Below are 15,625 nucleotides of genomic sequence, written 5' to 3'. Positions count from 1 at the left end.
GAAGTACATGATCAGCTTCTTCATTTTGTTGACATTGAGTGAGGTTATTTTCCTGGCACCCCTCCGCCATGGTCCTCAACTCCTCCCTGTAGCCTGTCTCGTCACTGTTGGTAATCAGGCCTACTACTGTTGTGTCGTCTGCAAATGATTGAGTTGGAGGTGTGAGTGGTCACGCAGTCAAGGGTGAACAGGGAGTACAGGAGGGGACTGAGCATGCACCCTTGTTGGGGCCCTGTGTTGAAGATCGGGGCGGGGGTCAGACCCAAGGCCCGAGCTTGATGGGTACTATGCTGTTGAAGGCTGAGCTATGAACAGCATTCTTACATAGGTATTCCTCTTGTCCAGATGGGAAGGACAAGGCAGCTAGCTACCTGGTGGATAATGGTACACCGCAGGGGAGCGTAATTAGGCCTTTGTTGTTTTCATTCATGATGAATGATGTACTCTCAGGTACGGACGGATATTGGGAGGTCGTTATTTGCAGATGATGGCGCCTTATGGAAGAGGGGAAGAAATATGCCATACATAGTCAGGAAGGTACAGGAGGCAATTGATGAGGTAGAGTGGTGGGCATTCATGTGGGGAGTCAGGTGTTATTTACCAGGAGGAAGGTGGGTGATGAGGTATGCTTGAGGTTACAGTATATTCAGGAAACTTGGTGAGGGTGGGGGCCTTCAGGTTCCTTGAGGTATACTTTGACGCTAGACTGACCTGGGCAGAACACAGAGAGAGAGGTGGGAAAGTGTAAGAAGGTGCTAAATGTGATGTGGGGGGCATTCCTCATTCCTCATTGAGGACCATGTATTGTATGTTGCATTGATCTGATCTGTAATAGACTATGGCAGTATAGCATATGGTTCGGCAGTCCGGACCTCATTGGAAAGTCTAGATGTCATAGAGGGGCAAGGAATATGGAGTGGGGCGTTTCGGACCTCCCCAGTGGCTGCACTACAGGTGGAGATGGAGGACATGCCATTGCAGATTAAGAGACAGCAGCTGAATTATTGGGTCAACCTACAGGGACATGGGCTGTCTTATACTGCGAAAGGGATTTTACAGGTATGCTGGGAACTTGAGCGAGCACAGAACACAAGCTTTGGGTGGGTGGGTAATATTCAGGCGAGGGAGATGTTTGGAAGGAAGTTTAGTACAACGGTAGCTATTCCTGTAAACCCTGCATGGCTACTCCCGCCTCCAGTAGTTGACCTAGAAGTATTGGAGAGACTAGGGAAAGATAGGGAGGGTGTTGATCCATCTGATTTGTTAAAGAGACGTCTGGATACTGTGTATCAAGATTTTGTGGCCATTTACACAGTTGGTTCAAAAGATCCAAGGACAGACACACTAGGTCAGCATTTGTAGTGCATGAATGTGGGGTGGCACTCAGGAAACTTATTACAGATCATCTGGCTCTATATACGGTAGAGCTGATGGCCATACTGTTGGCCTTGCAGTGGGTTGAAGAAGTCAAGCCAGACAGAGTAGCTATTTGCTCCGATTCATGTGCAATGTTGATGAGTCTTCAGTCCTTTAGATCACGTAGCAGACAATACCTGCTTCATGATGTACTACAAGCCCATTGCAGGATTAGATAAATGGGTATACAAATAAGATTTACTTGGGTTCCAGTCCATGTTGGGGTGGAGGGGAAAGAGACAGCTGATGTACTGGCTAAAGAAGCACTTTGTTCAGGGATGTTGATGTTGTAGTTTCAATGAGCAAGGCAGAGGCAAATCCCCTGATATGGACAGTGATGATGCAGAGATGGCAGGAGCAGTGGAATAGAGATACTAAGAGCAGGCATTTATTGCAAGTACAGAAGAAAGTCGGGGAGGACGGCAGGAATGGACAAAAGAGAGGAGGCTATTTTTAGATTAAGGCTGGGACACAGCCAGTTGAATAAGACTTTACATTTGGTAGGAAAACCTCCAACAGGAAAGTGTGATTATTGCCAGGAGATAATCGTGGACTACAGGAAAAGGAGGGCTGAGCACGCCCCCATTTTCATTGACGGGGCTGTAGTGGAGCAGGTTGAGAGTTCCTTGGTGTGCACATCTTCAACAAACTATCATGGCCCAAACACACCAGGACAGTCGTGAAGAGGGCATGACAACACCTATTCCCCATCAGGAGACTGAAAATTGCCAAAGACTCCAGCCAGCCTAGTCATAGACTGTTCTCTCTGCTATCGCATGGAAAGCGGAAACGGAGCGCCAAGTCTAGGTCCAAGAGGCTTCTTTACAGCTTCTACTCCCAAGCCATAAGACTGCTGAACGGCTAATCAAATGGCTACCAAGACGTTTTGCATTTATCTCCCCCCCCTTTTTTACTCTGCTGCTACTTGCTGTTTATTATCTATGCATAGTCACTTTACCTACATGTACCTACATGTACATATTACCTCAATTACCTCGACTAACCTGTATCCCCGCACATTGACTCAGTATCGGTACCCCCTGTATATAGCGTAATTATTGTTACTTTTATTTAATTTACTTTAGTTAATTTAGTAAATATTTTTCTTAAAACTGCAGTCTTTTAATTAAAACTGCATTGTTGGTTCAGGGCTTGTAAGTAAGCATTTTAATGGTAAGGTCTACCTACACATGTTGTATTCAGCTCATGTGACAAATACATTTGTATTTGATTTGGAAACAGAGATAGTGGAGCATGTATTGATACAGTGTGGGAAGTATGAGAGGGAAAGAGAGAGGCTGATATCTAGTATGAGGGAGAAGGGAATACAGGAAATTAGTTTAAAGAGTATACTGAGTAGAACGTCATTAGATACAGTCTCAAATATTTTGTAATATTTTTTAATGAGAAACGTGGCTGGCAGGTAGAATTTAGTTTCTCCCTGGCCCACTGTCCAATACAGTAGGTGGCGGTAATGCACCATAACGTTGGATGCCAACGCCCGACAAAGCCTAGCGAAGGAGAAAAATAAGATGGCAGACGTTACCGAGGTGGATGCAGAGAAACTCAGCAAAAAGTAAGCCATTGTCGATTCATTCTTTTTTTGGACAGCATTTATGAAGACGTTTGCAACACTTTGATGGTGTGTGTGGATCACATCCTTGTTATTAAACGATACAAGTAGTAGGATATTGTTGCACAAGTTCGGATAAAGCACGATGGAAAAACAAGTTTACCATAGCTAATGTGCATACAAATTCCAATGGTCCATTCGGTTCAAGTTGCATATCGCGCGTGCTACTTGTAGTCCTTTAATGTGCACGCATGCATGCTTATCATCCTATTCTGTGCGTAGATGACTACAAAACCCATATTGCATCGTACAAATTACCCATGGTTATTTGCTGATTTGAAGTTTCTTGTTTTCACGTAGGTTTATGAACAAAACCACGTTTTAGCTAAAGTAGTGTTAGCCTTTTTAGCTTTACCGTAATGAGTTGCGTGCCAAATTCAGCAACCTTTCAAGTGATACTGGTGTGCTATTTATGTGGGGAAACATTGAACTCATCAGCTTTATATGCATCCAAGCGAATTATCCTATAATTCCACTTCTGCAATGGGATGGCTTGCTAGCTAGTGGATTTAGCTAGCTAAATTACTTCTAGGCTACATGGTCTGACTGATCAGCTCAGAATGATAGTGAAGATGTTCTTCCTACTCAGTGGAAACATTACCCAATTGTCATACTTGAGTAAAAGTAAAGTTACCTTAATATAAAACGAGTCAAGTGAAAGTTACAGTAAAATATTCCTTGTGTAAAAGTCTTAAGTATTTTTTTTTTATTATACTTAATTCTCAAGTGTTTTTTTTTAAGTATTATTTTTTTTAACACTGACTAGACAGGGCATATCTGAAATAGTGAGAACGGGTTCATCAACAACAAAAAATCACAGTACGGTTTTGGACTCATTCAGCAGTTTTAACCTGATTCAATTGGAAATTAATGTTAAGTTATTCCTAAAAAAACAATTGAACATGATGATGCTGTTGCTGCTTCCTGACCGTTCAGGTCATACTGATATGCTATTTATGTGTTGACAAAAACTCTGTTTTGACATTGAGCCATTTAAGTGTCCAAATCAATATGCAGACACATTTTGTGATATATTAAACACTCATAGCGATTTAGGGGGGAAATCAGATTGTATGTGTAACGGATGTGAAACGGCTATCTTAGTTAGCGGTGGTACGCGCTAAATAGCGTTTCAATCGGTGACGTCACTTGCTCTGCGACCTTGAAGTAGTGTTTCCCCTTGCTCTGCAAGGGCCGCGGCTTTTGTGGAGGGTCCCTGGTTCGCGCCCGGGTATGGGTGAGGGGACGGTCTGAACTTATGCTGTTACATATGAGCTGTTGAAACCAACACAGCAAAAAAACGGAAACTGGAAATATTGTTTACCACTGGCTTAAAGGACAACCTGTTGAAGACAGCCAGCTACATTGTGAAGTTATGCATTTTTGACCCACCACCTCAATTTGGTCTTATGTAGAAACATTTGAAATAGTGTTTTTTACATTGGATGAAAATACAAACTACAAAATGGTATATCATACACTACACTGTAACCCCACTTACAAGTTAATGTCCCTTGAATGTTTTGGTACACCTACTGGAGAGCTCTTCTTTCTCTATATCCATTCAGCGTAGTTCCCACCCTCTTAAGCCCTAGCCACATCAATCTCTTTAAGGATACACATGTGAGCCCATGTACAGTTAAAGTCGGAAGTTTACATACACTTAGGTTGGAGTCATTAAAACTAGTTTTCAACCACTCCACAAATGTCTTGTTAACAAACTATAGTTTTGGCAAGTTGGTTAGGACATCTACTTTGTGCATGACACAAGTAAATTTTTCCAAGAATTGTTTACAGGTTATTTCACTTATAATTCACTGTATCACAATTCCAGTTCGTCAGAAGTTTACATACACTAAGTTGACTGAGCCTTTAAACAGCTTGGAAAATTCCAGAAAATTATGTCATGGCTTTAGAAGCTTCTGATAGGCTAATTGACATCATTTGAGTCAATTGGAGGTGTACCTGTGGATGTATTTTAAGGCCTACCTTCAAACACAGTGCCTCTTTGCTTGACATCATGGGAAAATGAAAATAAATCAGCCAAGACTTCAAAAAATAAATGATAGACCTCCATAAGTCTGGTTCATCTTTGGGATCAATGTCCAAATGCCACGTTCATCTGTACAAACAATAGTACGTAAGTATAAACACCATGGGACCACGCAGCCATCATACCGCTCAGGAAGGAGATGCGTTCTGTCTCCTAGAGATGAACGTACTTTGGTGTGTAAAGTGCAAATCAATCTCAGAACAACAGCAAAGGACCTTGTGAAGATGCTGGAGGAAACCGGTACAAAAGTATTGCTAACCTGAAAGGCCGCTTAGCAAGGAAGAAGCCACTGCTCCAGAACCACCATTAAAAAAAGCCAGACTACGGTTTGCAACTGCACATGGGGACGAAGATCGTACTTTTTGGAGAAATGTCCTCTGGTCTGATGAAACAAAAATAGAACTGCTTGGCCATAATGACCATCATTATGTTTGGAGGGAAAAGGGGGATGCTTGCAGGCTGAAGAACACCATCCCAACCTTGAAGTACGGGGGTGGCAGCATCATGCTGTGGGGGTGCTTTGCTGCAGGAGGGACTGGTGCACTTCACAAAATAGATGGCATCATGAGGTAGGAAGATTATGTGGATATATTGAAGCAACATCTCAAGACATCAGTCAGGAATTAAAGTTTGGTCGCTAACTTCCAAAGTTGTGGCAATATGGCGTAAGGGCAACAAAGTCAAGGTGTTGGAGTGGCCATCACAAAGCCCTGACCTCAATCCTGTAGAAAATGTGTGAGCAGAACTGAAAAAGTGTGTGTGAGCAAGGAGACCTACAAACCTGACTCTGCTACACCAGCTCTGTCAGGAGGAAAATTTATTTTTGCCCATTTTGGGAAGCTTGTGGAAGGCTACCCAAAACGTTTGACCCAAGTTAAACAATTTAAAAGTAAAACACTCAATTAGTATTTGGTAGCATGTAAACTTCTGACCCACTGGGAATATGATGAAAGAAATAATAGCTGAAATATATCACTCTCTACTATGATTCTGACATTTCACATTCTTAAAATAAAGTGGTGATCCTAACTGACCCAAGACAGGGAATTTTTCTAGGATTAAATGTCAGGAATTGTGAAACTGAGTTTAAATGTATTTGGCTAAGGTGTATGTAAACTTCCGACTTCAACTGTACTTCATTATCAAAAGTAAATGAAAATGCTTCACTTGTTTTGACACTCAAACGTGATTAGACAGGACAAAGCTGTTTTCACGATGTCAGGTATATCATCAAAATAAATCAATCACAGCACTGACTCAGTCAGCAGTTTTTACCTGATTTAATTAACATTAATTTCCAATAGTATTCTAAGTTCCATTGTTATTCCTAAAACATAAGTTGAAATTAGTTATCGACTTCAAAATCGTGTATCATACACTGCAGTTGAGGAACAATGGGTAAGTAATTCTGCTTTGAAAGTAAAACTTGTATCACTACTTTTGAGAAAATGGCCATTGAATGTTTAGGTACACCTACTGGAGAGGTCTTTGTCTACACCCATTCAGCATAGTTCACACCCTCCTTGAGCCTATCCCCACCAATCTCTTTAAGGATTCACATGTGAGGCCATGTGCTAAACAGAGCGAGTAGTGTAGTAAACAAACATATTTCAAGACTAAAAGTGGTGAAAGTAGTAGCAAAAATAATGAAATACAATAGATCGTTGTAATCATCCCCAGACACACCTGGCTAACTTGATGGGTTGTGTAATCATCTGGCGAAGTAGTCTTTTGTTTAGATATATAAAGGTTAGCTAACTCAATAATGAAACATAATCCCAACCCATACAGTACAAACAGATTGACGTACTGAGCAGCTCATGTTATAGACAGAAGCATGCTACATTACAGACCAATCCAAACTCATCTCTCGGTATGTCCAGCCCCATCCATTATTTCAGCCAATCATGGTCAGCAGGAAGGTTCCTGTCTTTTTCCTTGGCTAAACCAACTAGGCTCAGAATTTAAGAATTTGATTCATATTTACAGATGGCATACAAGTTTGTTAAGGCACATGAAAGTTCACGTTACAGAATCCATTTCTATTTTTATCCCCAAAAATGTTTTACATTTAAATGCTTCACCTGTGAATTAGTGACGTGCGACATTCGCCTAGCTTCCTGAAACGGTTCACGTTTTGATTTGGGGTTCGCCAAAACAAAGGGAAATGCAACACTTATTTGTCAATCACTCATATCGATATCAAGTTGTAATCAATAGAACGGGGGGGGGGTGTCAGATTGCAAATCCTGTTCAAAGGAACCCTACTGATAAGGCACTTGGAATCTGGAAATAATGTGGATATCACTGGTTAGAGGACAACTTGTAGAAAACAGCCAGCTACATGTTGGATTTTTTTAAAGTGGGTTGCCAATGTAGAAAGTTTTTTTAAAGCAACACTTTTGTTAGTCACTCATATCACATTAACATCAATAGAACAGGCAAATGATTAGGTTGTATGCTCTGTTTAAAGTTGAACTGACAGCACTTTAACTACTCAACAAATATGAAGAAATTGAACTAATCCTGGGAATTCCAATACAATATAACTAGCAAGGCAATGATCACAAGTCAGTCATAACATGGCTAATAAGCTAGCAAATCTATTTATTTAGCAAGCTAAAAGCATGGCGCCTAACGTTAGGTAGCTAGCTAGCCAGCTAAGAAGGATGTCATTGGATGAGTGACTGACCTTTTTCCCCATATTGTTTTTGGTGGTTACAACTAGAGATGCAGGTGTCATTTGTTCAACTTAGCAATAAATGTGAATCGTGTTGCTGGCTATCTATTTAACTATGCTGACCTTGAACAACTATTATCCAGTTAGCATATCTCTTGCATTTGTAAATTCATTCTGGCTATCTACTCCGATTTCAGAGCAATCTTGCCTGAATGTGCCAGAGCGCAGAATAACTGATGAATTGTTGCCACTAGTGCAGTTAGTCACTAACGCTCTAAATAACATGTAAACAGCCTAACCAGCTCTGCTAGGGCGAGTAAAATGGTCAAGAGTGAGGTGGCCATTTGACTTGGTGCTTGACTGCCATTGCGAGGTACGCTCGGATCAACCCTACTCCTCAACCACAGCGTGTAGTGTGTGTGTGGCTCTGAATACTTTGAGAGAAAAACACTCTGAATTTACAAACAGACAATCTGACAATGCGCTGAATTTACGAACGACCCAGAGCACACTGACACACTGAAGGTAATTTACCAACAATTTACTTGCATTGCCAGGCAATGGTTTAAGAGTGTTCATCTAATCTCGCTCTGGATAGCATTAGTTGTTGATCTTGCTGTTGTTGATGTGCATAACTAAGGGAGAGGGAGCCTACCTTTTCATGGTTGATTGATCAATAGGACTCCCATGATATTTAAATATTTGTAGAAATGGTGTATTTTGTGGCTTTTGGCGAATGCTTTCTAATGATCTAAAATCGCGTCGTTGCTTCTGCCTGTAAACACAGTCCAGTTCAAATCGAATGATAGGAGGCATGTGTGGCATAAAGGCCTACTGTTGGCTTTGATTGGTTATTCTGCACCAGTCTGCGTAGACTCCGGTCCTGGGTGAGACAGATGTTTTTTTTGTTGTAAATTATTTACTGCAGTATCTATTATTTTTCCAAACGCATGGCTACTTTCCCACTCTACATTGTGATAGTTTTCAAATGTTGTTCCCAATCATTCTATGAATTTATTAAGATGTGGAAATGACCATATCTAACTGGTCACATTGTCAGAAAATTGTTTTTTTTAAGTAATGTTGCTAAAACACTGTCAGTTCCCTATTCAAATGACACACAGAATATAATAATTTTTATATCACTGGTTAGAAGAGAATTTACAGTCATTCTGTAAATTCTGGAGTTTCGGATGGAGATTCTGGGAGGCTGGCGAAACGGAAAAGAAGGAAATCAGTTGCTTTGTTATTTAACTTAACCGAATCACGACCCGAAATAGGACATCAACATTGACAAGGGTTGGTTGTTGATTTTGAACGATAGTTTGACTCTTAAATCTGTGTTTTGGTGTGAGGCCAGGGACTTTTATAGAGAGACATATATATATCAGGGCCATTTGAAAATGACGGCAGAGTTTTCGAACTGCAAAGTCCTGCGACTTTTACTCCATTGTAGTGGAGTAAAGGTAGTCCAAAAATATTTAAACTACTTACGTAGTACTTCAAAGTGTTTCTACTTACTTTACACCAGTGTTACTAAACCCATTTACACTGAACAAAAATATAAACGCAACATTTGAAGTGTTGTTCCCATGTTTCAAATTCACAGAAATAAGTCAGCTGTGTGTGTGTCTCTCTCCAGGTCTGGTCATTGACTGGTATAGCACAGTAGGTCAGCCTGCATCACCATGCTGACTCTGGTGGTCAGGACTGCCAGGCACCAGGTGTGTCAAGCCTTTGGGGTCAGGGCTCAGGGGGTAAAGTTCGCTCTCCCCAGCACAGTGTCAGTCCCAGCTCTAATTCAGGGGAATCGCTGGCGAGGTGATAAAAGGTTGGTGGCTTTTCCGTTCAGTGAGAAAAACAACTAACCTTTTGTCATGAATGATTCCCTTTTTAGGAATTACTTGTATGGCTTTATAACGTAGTCTCCCGAGTAGTCCTCAACCTCGATGCGGCGTCCACTAGATACCCTGATGTTACCCTCTGTGTCTGTGTTGTCAGTGAGCTGAAGAGGCGAATGAAAGCTGAGAAGAAGGCATCTGAGAAGGAAGCCAAAGTCAAAGAGCAGGTTGAGCAGAAGCAGACCAATGACCAGGCAGTTCAGAATGCATACGGGGAAGATGAGGAGACCCTGGACCCTAACGTGAGCTATATGGATGTTTAGGATCGTCCTTCCCTCCCTCTTGTGATTTTCTTCAGAACATTTGACTGCTGATCTTAGTAGAAGATTAAAAATATATATTTCTCAAAAATAGGGCTGCAGTAATTGAGCTCTTGTACATTTGCACTAACCTCACTTTATATGGTTTATTCCAATAGCAATACTTTAAGATCCGCACTCAAGCCATCCAGGCTCTGAAGGGCACAGCAGAGGACCCATACCCTCACAAGTACAATGTAGATCTGTCGCTCACAGGGTTCATTGAGAAATACAACCACCTACAGCCTGGAGACCAGCTAACAGACATTGTCCTCAATGTATCAGGTACTGACAACAACTGTTTTCAAATATTGTGATTTGAAATAATATGATGTTGTCATTTGATGGTCAATCTGTATTTTTGACATATGTGAAACTCTGTGGTTGGCAGGTCGTGTTCATGCCAAGAGAGAGTCCGGGGCCAAGTTAATCTTCTATGACTTGCGAGGGGAAGGCGTCAAGCTGCAAGTTATGGCAACCAACAGGTACAGAACATGGTCCTTCCCAGAACTACACTACTCATGTGAGCTCATAACTCCCGCATGTATCTTTTCTAACCCCGTCTGTCAATCTTTCCTGTCAGGAGCTACAAGTCTGAGGAGGAGTTTGTGCGCATCAACAACAAGCTGCGGCGTGGTGACATCATCGGTGTTCGTGGTAATCCAGGGAAGACCAAAAAGGGCGAACTGAGCATCATTCCCATAGAGATGACCCTGCTTTCACCTTGCTTGCACATGCTGCCCCACCTGCACTTTGGTCTCAAGGACAAGGTGAGCACCTTCACAATCCTGTAGTGGACATACAGAAAACATGTCAGGCCTTCATATAAATGAGAGATGATACAGGACACCTTTAATTCATGTAACCTGCAGAAGAAATTTAAAAAATTTGGGATCTTCACACTTTCTCTAATCCATTGCCTCCAGGAAACACGATTTCGCCAGCGATACCTGGATCTGATTCTCAATGACTATGTGAGGCAGAAGTTTGTAACACGTGCCAAGATCATCACTTACCTCCGCAGCTTCCTGGATGGGCTGGGATTCCTGGAGGTGAGGGAAATAGCCACTAGGGGGCACTTTTGTTAAACAAAAAAAATGGTTTGTCAGGAAAATGACATTGAAGTGTGGAGGAGTTCGGGTTAAGACTTCAAGAGGGGTAAAGCTCTCTTCTCTTTGATGTGGAAAGTTATTTTAAAGGTTTCTTTTTCACAAACAGGGTTTTGGTAATAGATGGAGATAGGTAACTGAGACTTTAAAACCACAACACACGTTTCTTACAGATTGAGACGCCCATGATGAACCTGATTCCTGGTGGGGCCGTGGCCAAACCCTTTGTGACCTACCATAACGACCTAGACATGAACCTTTACATGAGGATCGCTCCTGAGCTCTACCACAAGGTAACATGTCCCCTGAGGAAGAACCAATAACACATGAAAAAACACTTTCAACTCCATGCTCATATTTCTGTGTCTTTTTTTCCCAGATGCTTGTGGTTGGGGGGATTGACAGAGTGTATGAGATTGGACGGCAGTTCAGAAACGAAGGCATTGACCTCACCCACAATCCAGAGTTCACCACCTGCGAATTCTATATGGCCTATGCAGATTACCATGACTTGATGGATATCACAGAGAAGCTTCTCTCGGGTGAATGAAGGGGGTGTTTCTGCTTCATCATTCTGGAATGTGAATATATAGTGTTACTCACAGTGACATGTAGGTATGTAGCTGCTAGGTTCCATAACTAACTGGTCTACTCTCTCTTCCCATCAGGGATGGTCAAGCACATCACTGGAGAGTACAAAGTGAAGTATCATCCAGAGGGTCCAGAGGGCCCGACCTATGAGATCGACTTCACTCCTCCCTTCAGGAGGGTCAGCATGACGCACGACCTGGAGAAGGAGATGGGCGTCAAGTTCCCAGCTGCTGACACCTACGACAGTGACGGTAGGAGAATGAATGGCGGTCAATCCAGTGCCACAGCTATACCTCTATATATTTATAGAATTTCCTAGGTTGTCTTACTGACCTGTCCCTCTCCACCCACCCCAGAGACACGTAAATTCTTTGATGAGCTGTGTGCCCAGAAAGGAGTAGAGTGCCCTCCTCCTAGAACCACTGCCCGCCTCCTTGACAAGGTACCTTTTCTAATTTACATCAGGAAACCCTCCTCCTATACCCCTTCCGTGCTGTTGACATCACGACTAAACTGAAGTTGATGTTTATCCCTGCAGTTGGTGGGAGATTTCCTGGAAGTCACGTGTATCAACCCCACGTTCATCTGTGACCACCCACAGATCATGAGCCCCCTGGCCAAATGGTGAGCTCTTCCTATCCATATTACACTAATTTAAAAACAAGCAACAGTGCTCTTATTCACATTCCAATGGACTGCAGGTTACCATTTGAAATAAGAGTCAACATAGGTCTTGCAGTGCCCCCTGCTTGTCAATGCTGATGTCTCTAGCTATGCTCTCCTTGATCTCTCCCCATACAGGCACCGGTCAGAGAAAGGCCTGACGGAGCGTTTTGAGCTGTTTGTATTGAAGAAGGAGATTTGTAATGCCTACACTGAGTTGAACGACCCTATCAGACAGAGGGAGCTCTTTGAGCAACAGGCTAAGGTGAGTGTGCCTGGGCGAGTCGGCTGAGTAATGCTAGAAACAATGTAGTAGTTGGGGCAACTGAACTGACACATTTCCCAAAGATTCTTGCCTTACGTCAACTTAGTTACCATTGGTGCTTCATTTTCTTTGTGATATTTTCATGTTTGAGTCACCACCCTATAAATCTTGATGAGCTACTTTGTTTTGGTTTTTCATCTATCTTCTGTGTGTATTTTTATGTTTTATTAGGCCAAGGCAGAGGGTGATGACGAGAGCATGTCCATTGATGAGACTTTCTGCACGGCACTAGAGTATGGCCTGCCACCAACTGCTGGCTGGGGCATGGGCCTTGACCGTCTTACCATGTTCCTCACAGACTCTAACAACATCAAGGTACAGTCAATACATACAGACAGAGGCCCACATAGATCCTGTGCAATCTCTAAAGCACTGTAGGCCTTAATGCTCAAATCAATGTAGTGTTCAAAAAGGAACTTACAGGTGACCAAATCGGGGGGGGTGGGGGGGGGGTGTTCAGATGGAAGTCATTTGCGGACATGGCTATGCTAGTTGTCATAGTAATGACTGGTGTGTGCTCAGTGGTGTAGGCTGATTGGTGGTGCTTGTGCTTCCTATCACTCAGAAGTTATGTAGCAGCTAAGATGACGACAATGTCTTGCCATGGATGTTTCCCAGTTGCTTTAAATGTTCAAAGTCATAGTGTAAGAACACTTATAAAGGCTCAAATTCAAAAGGAGTCCTTTTTGGCTAGCCACAGCAGTCGTCTGCTAGCTAGGTAGCTGTTCAGCTTTCTAGAACATTAACAAGCTCGTTAGCTACCACATGTTCTTATCACACTGTCAACCGAGTAGCTAGCAAGCAACAAGATATGCCAAATAAGTCTAAAAAAAACAATAAATCAGATTTGACTGTTCAGACACAAGTTGAATGGCCAGGAATCAGATTTGTATCTGACTTCCATTGTACTGTAGTACATGGAACCAGATATTTCAAGCCTTGATTCCATGTGCTTTTTGGCTGTTCGGACTGCAGGAAAAGTAATAGATTTGAATCGGAAATGCAAAAGAATGTGCACGTGAGTCGCTTCAAACTGCCAATGTGAACAAGGCTTTAGGCATGCATGTTTATTATTATGCAGTAGGGGACACTGTTTTGATGCTAGTTTACACATGCAATACACTACAAACTTGAATGCACTTCAGCAGGACTCCGTGTCTGTGAAACCACCTGATGTTAATTCTGTTTCACAGGAGGTGCTGTTCTTCCCGGCCATGAAGCCTGATGACAACAAGACAGCCCCTCTCACAGAGGGCACCTCTGTGTAGTATTGTGACCTCGCCTGCTGGCAGATCTCTGCAGGGGTTGGCATGGTGATGAAGCCTGGGGAAATAATCAGATTGGTCTGTTGGTCTGGTCTCACTGTGTCCCGGTGGCATTGACTTGTTTTCCATTTTATCATATGGTTTGAATCTTGCAATCTGCATTATTAAGGGAAATAAGTTAAATAATAACTGAAATAATAACTGAAATAATTTTTCCACCATTACATGAAACATTAAATTGTGTGCTCTTATTACCTTGTGCTTTGTCTCTATTCTTTCTTCCCTCATTAGTGTGGTGGACATCCAAGCCCAATGTAATGTCAGTGAATGAGGGTTTCTGGACATGTTTGCTGTGTTATTGTACGCTATACAGTCCAACTACTAAAAAACAAACATGTTCACTCACAACTGCCATTGGCACAAAAATAAAATTGGACAGAAATGTGATTCTGTATTCCCATGATTGAGTTACATGTTAAAGTATCTGCAGTGTCTACAGATGATATACTGTAGTAGTAGGCCTAGGTTACTGGTCTGTTCTTTAGCCATGGTCTTCATTACGTACATTTTCATACATTTTTGGATAAACCAGGGGTGAGGTCATTCAGCCGAATGTGTTGCAAAACATTTCTTAAACGGAAACCAACGAAACAGAGGAACGTACCAGAATTTGTCCAATAGAAACTGTTTGGCAGAATGACCACCTATTCTGTTACAAAATGTTTTGTCTTTTTATTTTTTCCAAACAGAAAACATTTAGAAACAAACTAGAGTTTCTATTGGACAAATTCAGGTAGCTCAATCCTTGTTTCCTTCCTTTTGTTAAACGGTTTCTGTTGCAAGACGTAATGAATACACCCCTAGTGACTGAATATTTGACGACCAATGTGCAGCACACTCCTAAAAGGATTGTGTGGGAGGACCTGTGTACAATACCTTTGGTTCGAGGAAGAGCACAAGGTGAGTAGATGTGTTCTGCAAGTTCATTTCTAGTGAATGCAGTCCAATCACTTTCTAGTCATGCTGCAAAGTACTGTTGGACCCTAGTGTGAAATCTATCAAGAAAGCCAGAATTTGTTTAACCCTCCTGCTGTGTTCCGGTCAAATTGGACTGATTTACAAGTTCTCTCTGAAAAATGGAGTTCATTTCATCTGATTGTCATAAGGTTCCATGACTTTATCCACACAGGGCATCTGAACACAAAACACATTTAGATGATTTTCATAAAACTTTGGGTGTTTGAACTTTTGTACATCTGTGGTGCTCCCGGTCAAAGATTACCGGTCATTAGAAATGAATGGGGAGACTACAATTAGTGTATAAAATTGAGTTCAGGCACATGCCCATTCATGAGATGGACACACTTCCTCTCCCAGACCCCCACATGCATGTGTGTTTGAGCACACACACACACACACCTCACTCCCCTTCTTGGGTTCCCTTAACAAGGAACCTTTCCCAAATAGAATCTTTCCCCCATGGGAACCACACCTGTTGGCATTCTCACAAACAATCGCAACATTGTTTCAATAATATATAGAACTTTTCTCGCAGCTCTGGTATATAAAGCTTTTTTGAGGCCTTGCTCACAATTCATTCTGTGGCAGCACAATGACCAAACGATAGGTCAGTCCAAACGATGTAGTCATTCATGTATGTGAGGCTATTGACCTTATCTTTAATCATGAC

General features: G+C 42.1%; 1 protein-coding gene across 2 annotated transcripts; it reads left to right on the top strand.

Moving 5' to 3' along the window:
* Positions 1-2,855: 2,855 nt before the first annotated feature.
* Positions 2,856-14,186, top strand: LOC124035748 (lysine--tRNA ligase-like). 2 transcript variants are annotated; one of them, XM_046349385.1, is made up of 15 exons: positions 2,886-2,992; positions 9,425-9,613; positions 9,784-9,925; positions 10,102-10,267; positions 10,374-10,467; positions 10,566-10,752; positions 10,909-11,034; positions 11,265-11,384; positions 11,471-11,633; positions 11,760-11,933; positions 12,039-12,124; positions 12,221-12,306; positions 12,484-12,610; positions 12,842-12,985; positions 13,864-14,186. In XM_046349385.1, the coding sequence occupies exons 2-15, from the start codon at positions 9,471-9,473 to the stop codon at positions 13,936-13,938; spliced, it is 1,833 nt and encodes a 610-aa protein (XP_046205341.1). In that variant the 5' UTR covers positions 2,886-2,992; positions 9,425-9,470; the 3' UTR covers positions 13,939-14,186. The 2 variants fall into 2 exon arrangements, with proteins under 2 accessions (XP_046205342.1, XP_046205341.1); XM_046349386.1 differs by lacking the exon at positions 9,425-9,613 and having other exon boundaries at positions 2,856-2,992.
* The last annotated feature ends 1,439 nt before the right edge of the window (positions 14,187-15,625 follow it).

The sequence above is a fragment of the Oncorhynchus gorbuscha genome, linkage group LG05 (genome assembly GCF_021184085.1).
Source record: "Oncorhynchus gorbuscha isolate QuinsamMale2020 ecotype Even-year linkage group LG05, OgorEven_v1.0, whole genome shotgun sequence".
NCBI lineage: Eukaryota > Metazoa > Chordata > Actinopteri > Salmoniformes > Salmonidae > Oncorhynchus > Oncorhynchus gorbuscha.
Note: the sequence above shows the minus strand (reverse complement) of the source record. Positions and strands in the feature narration are given on the sequence as shown.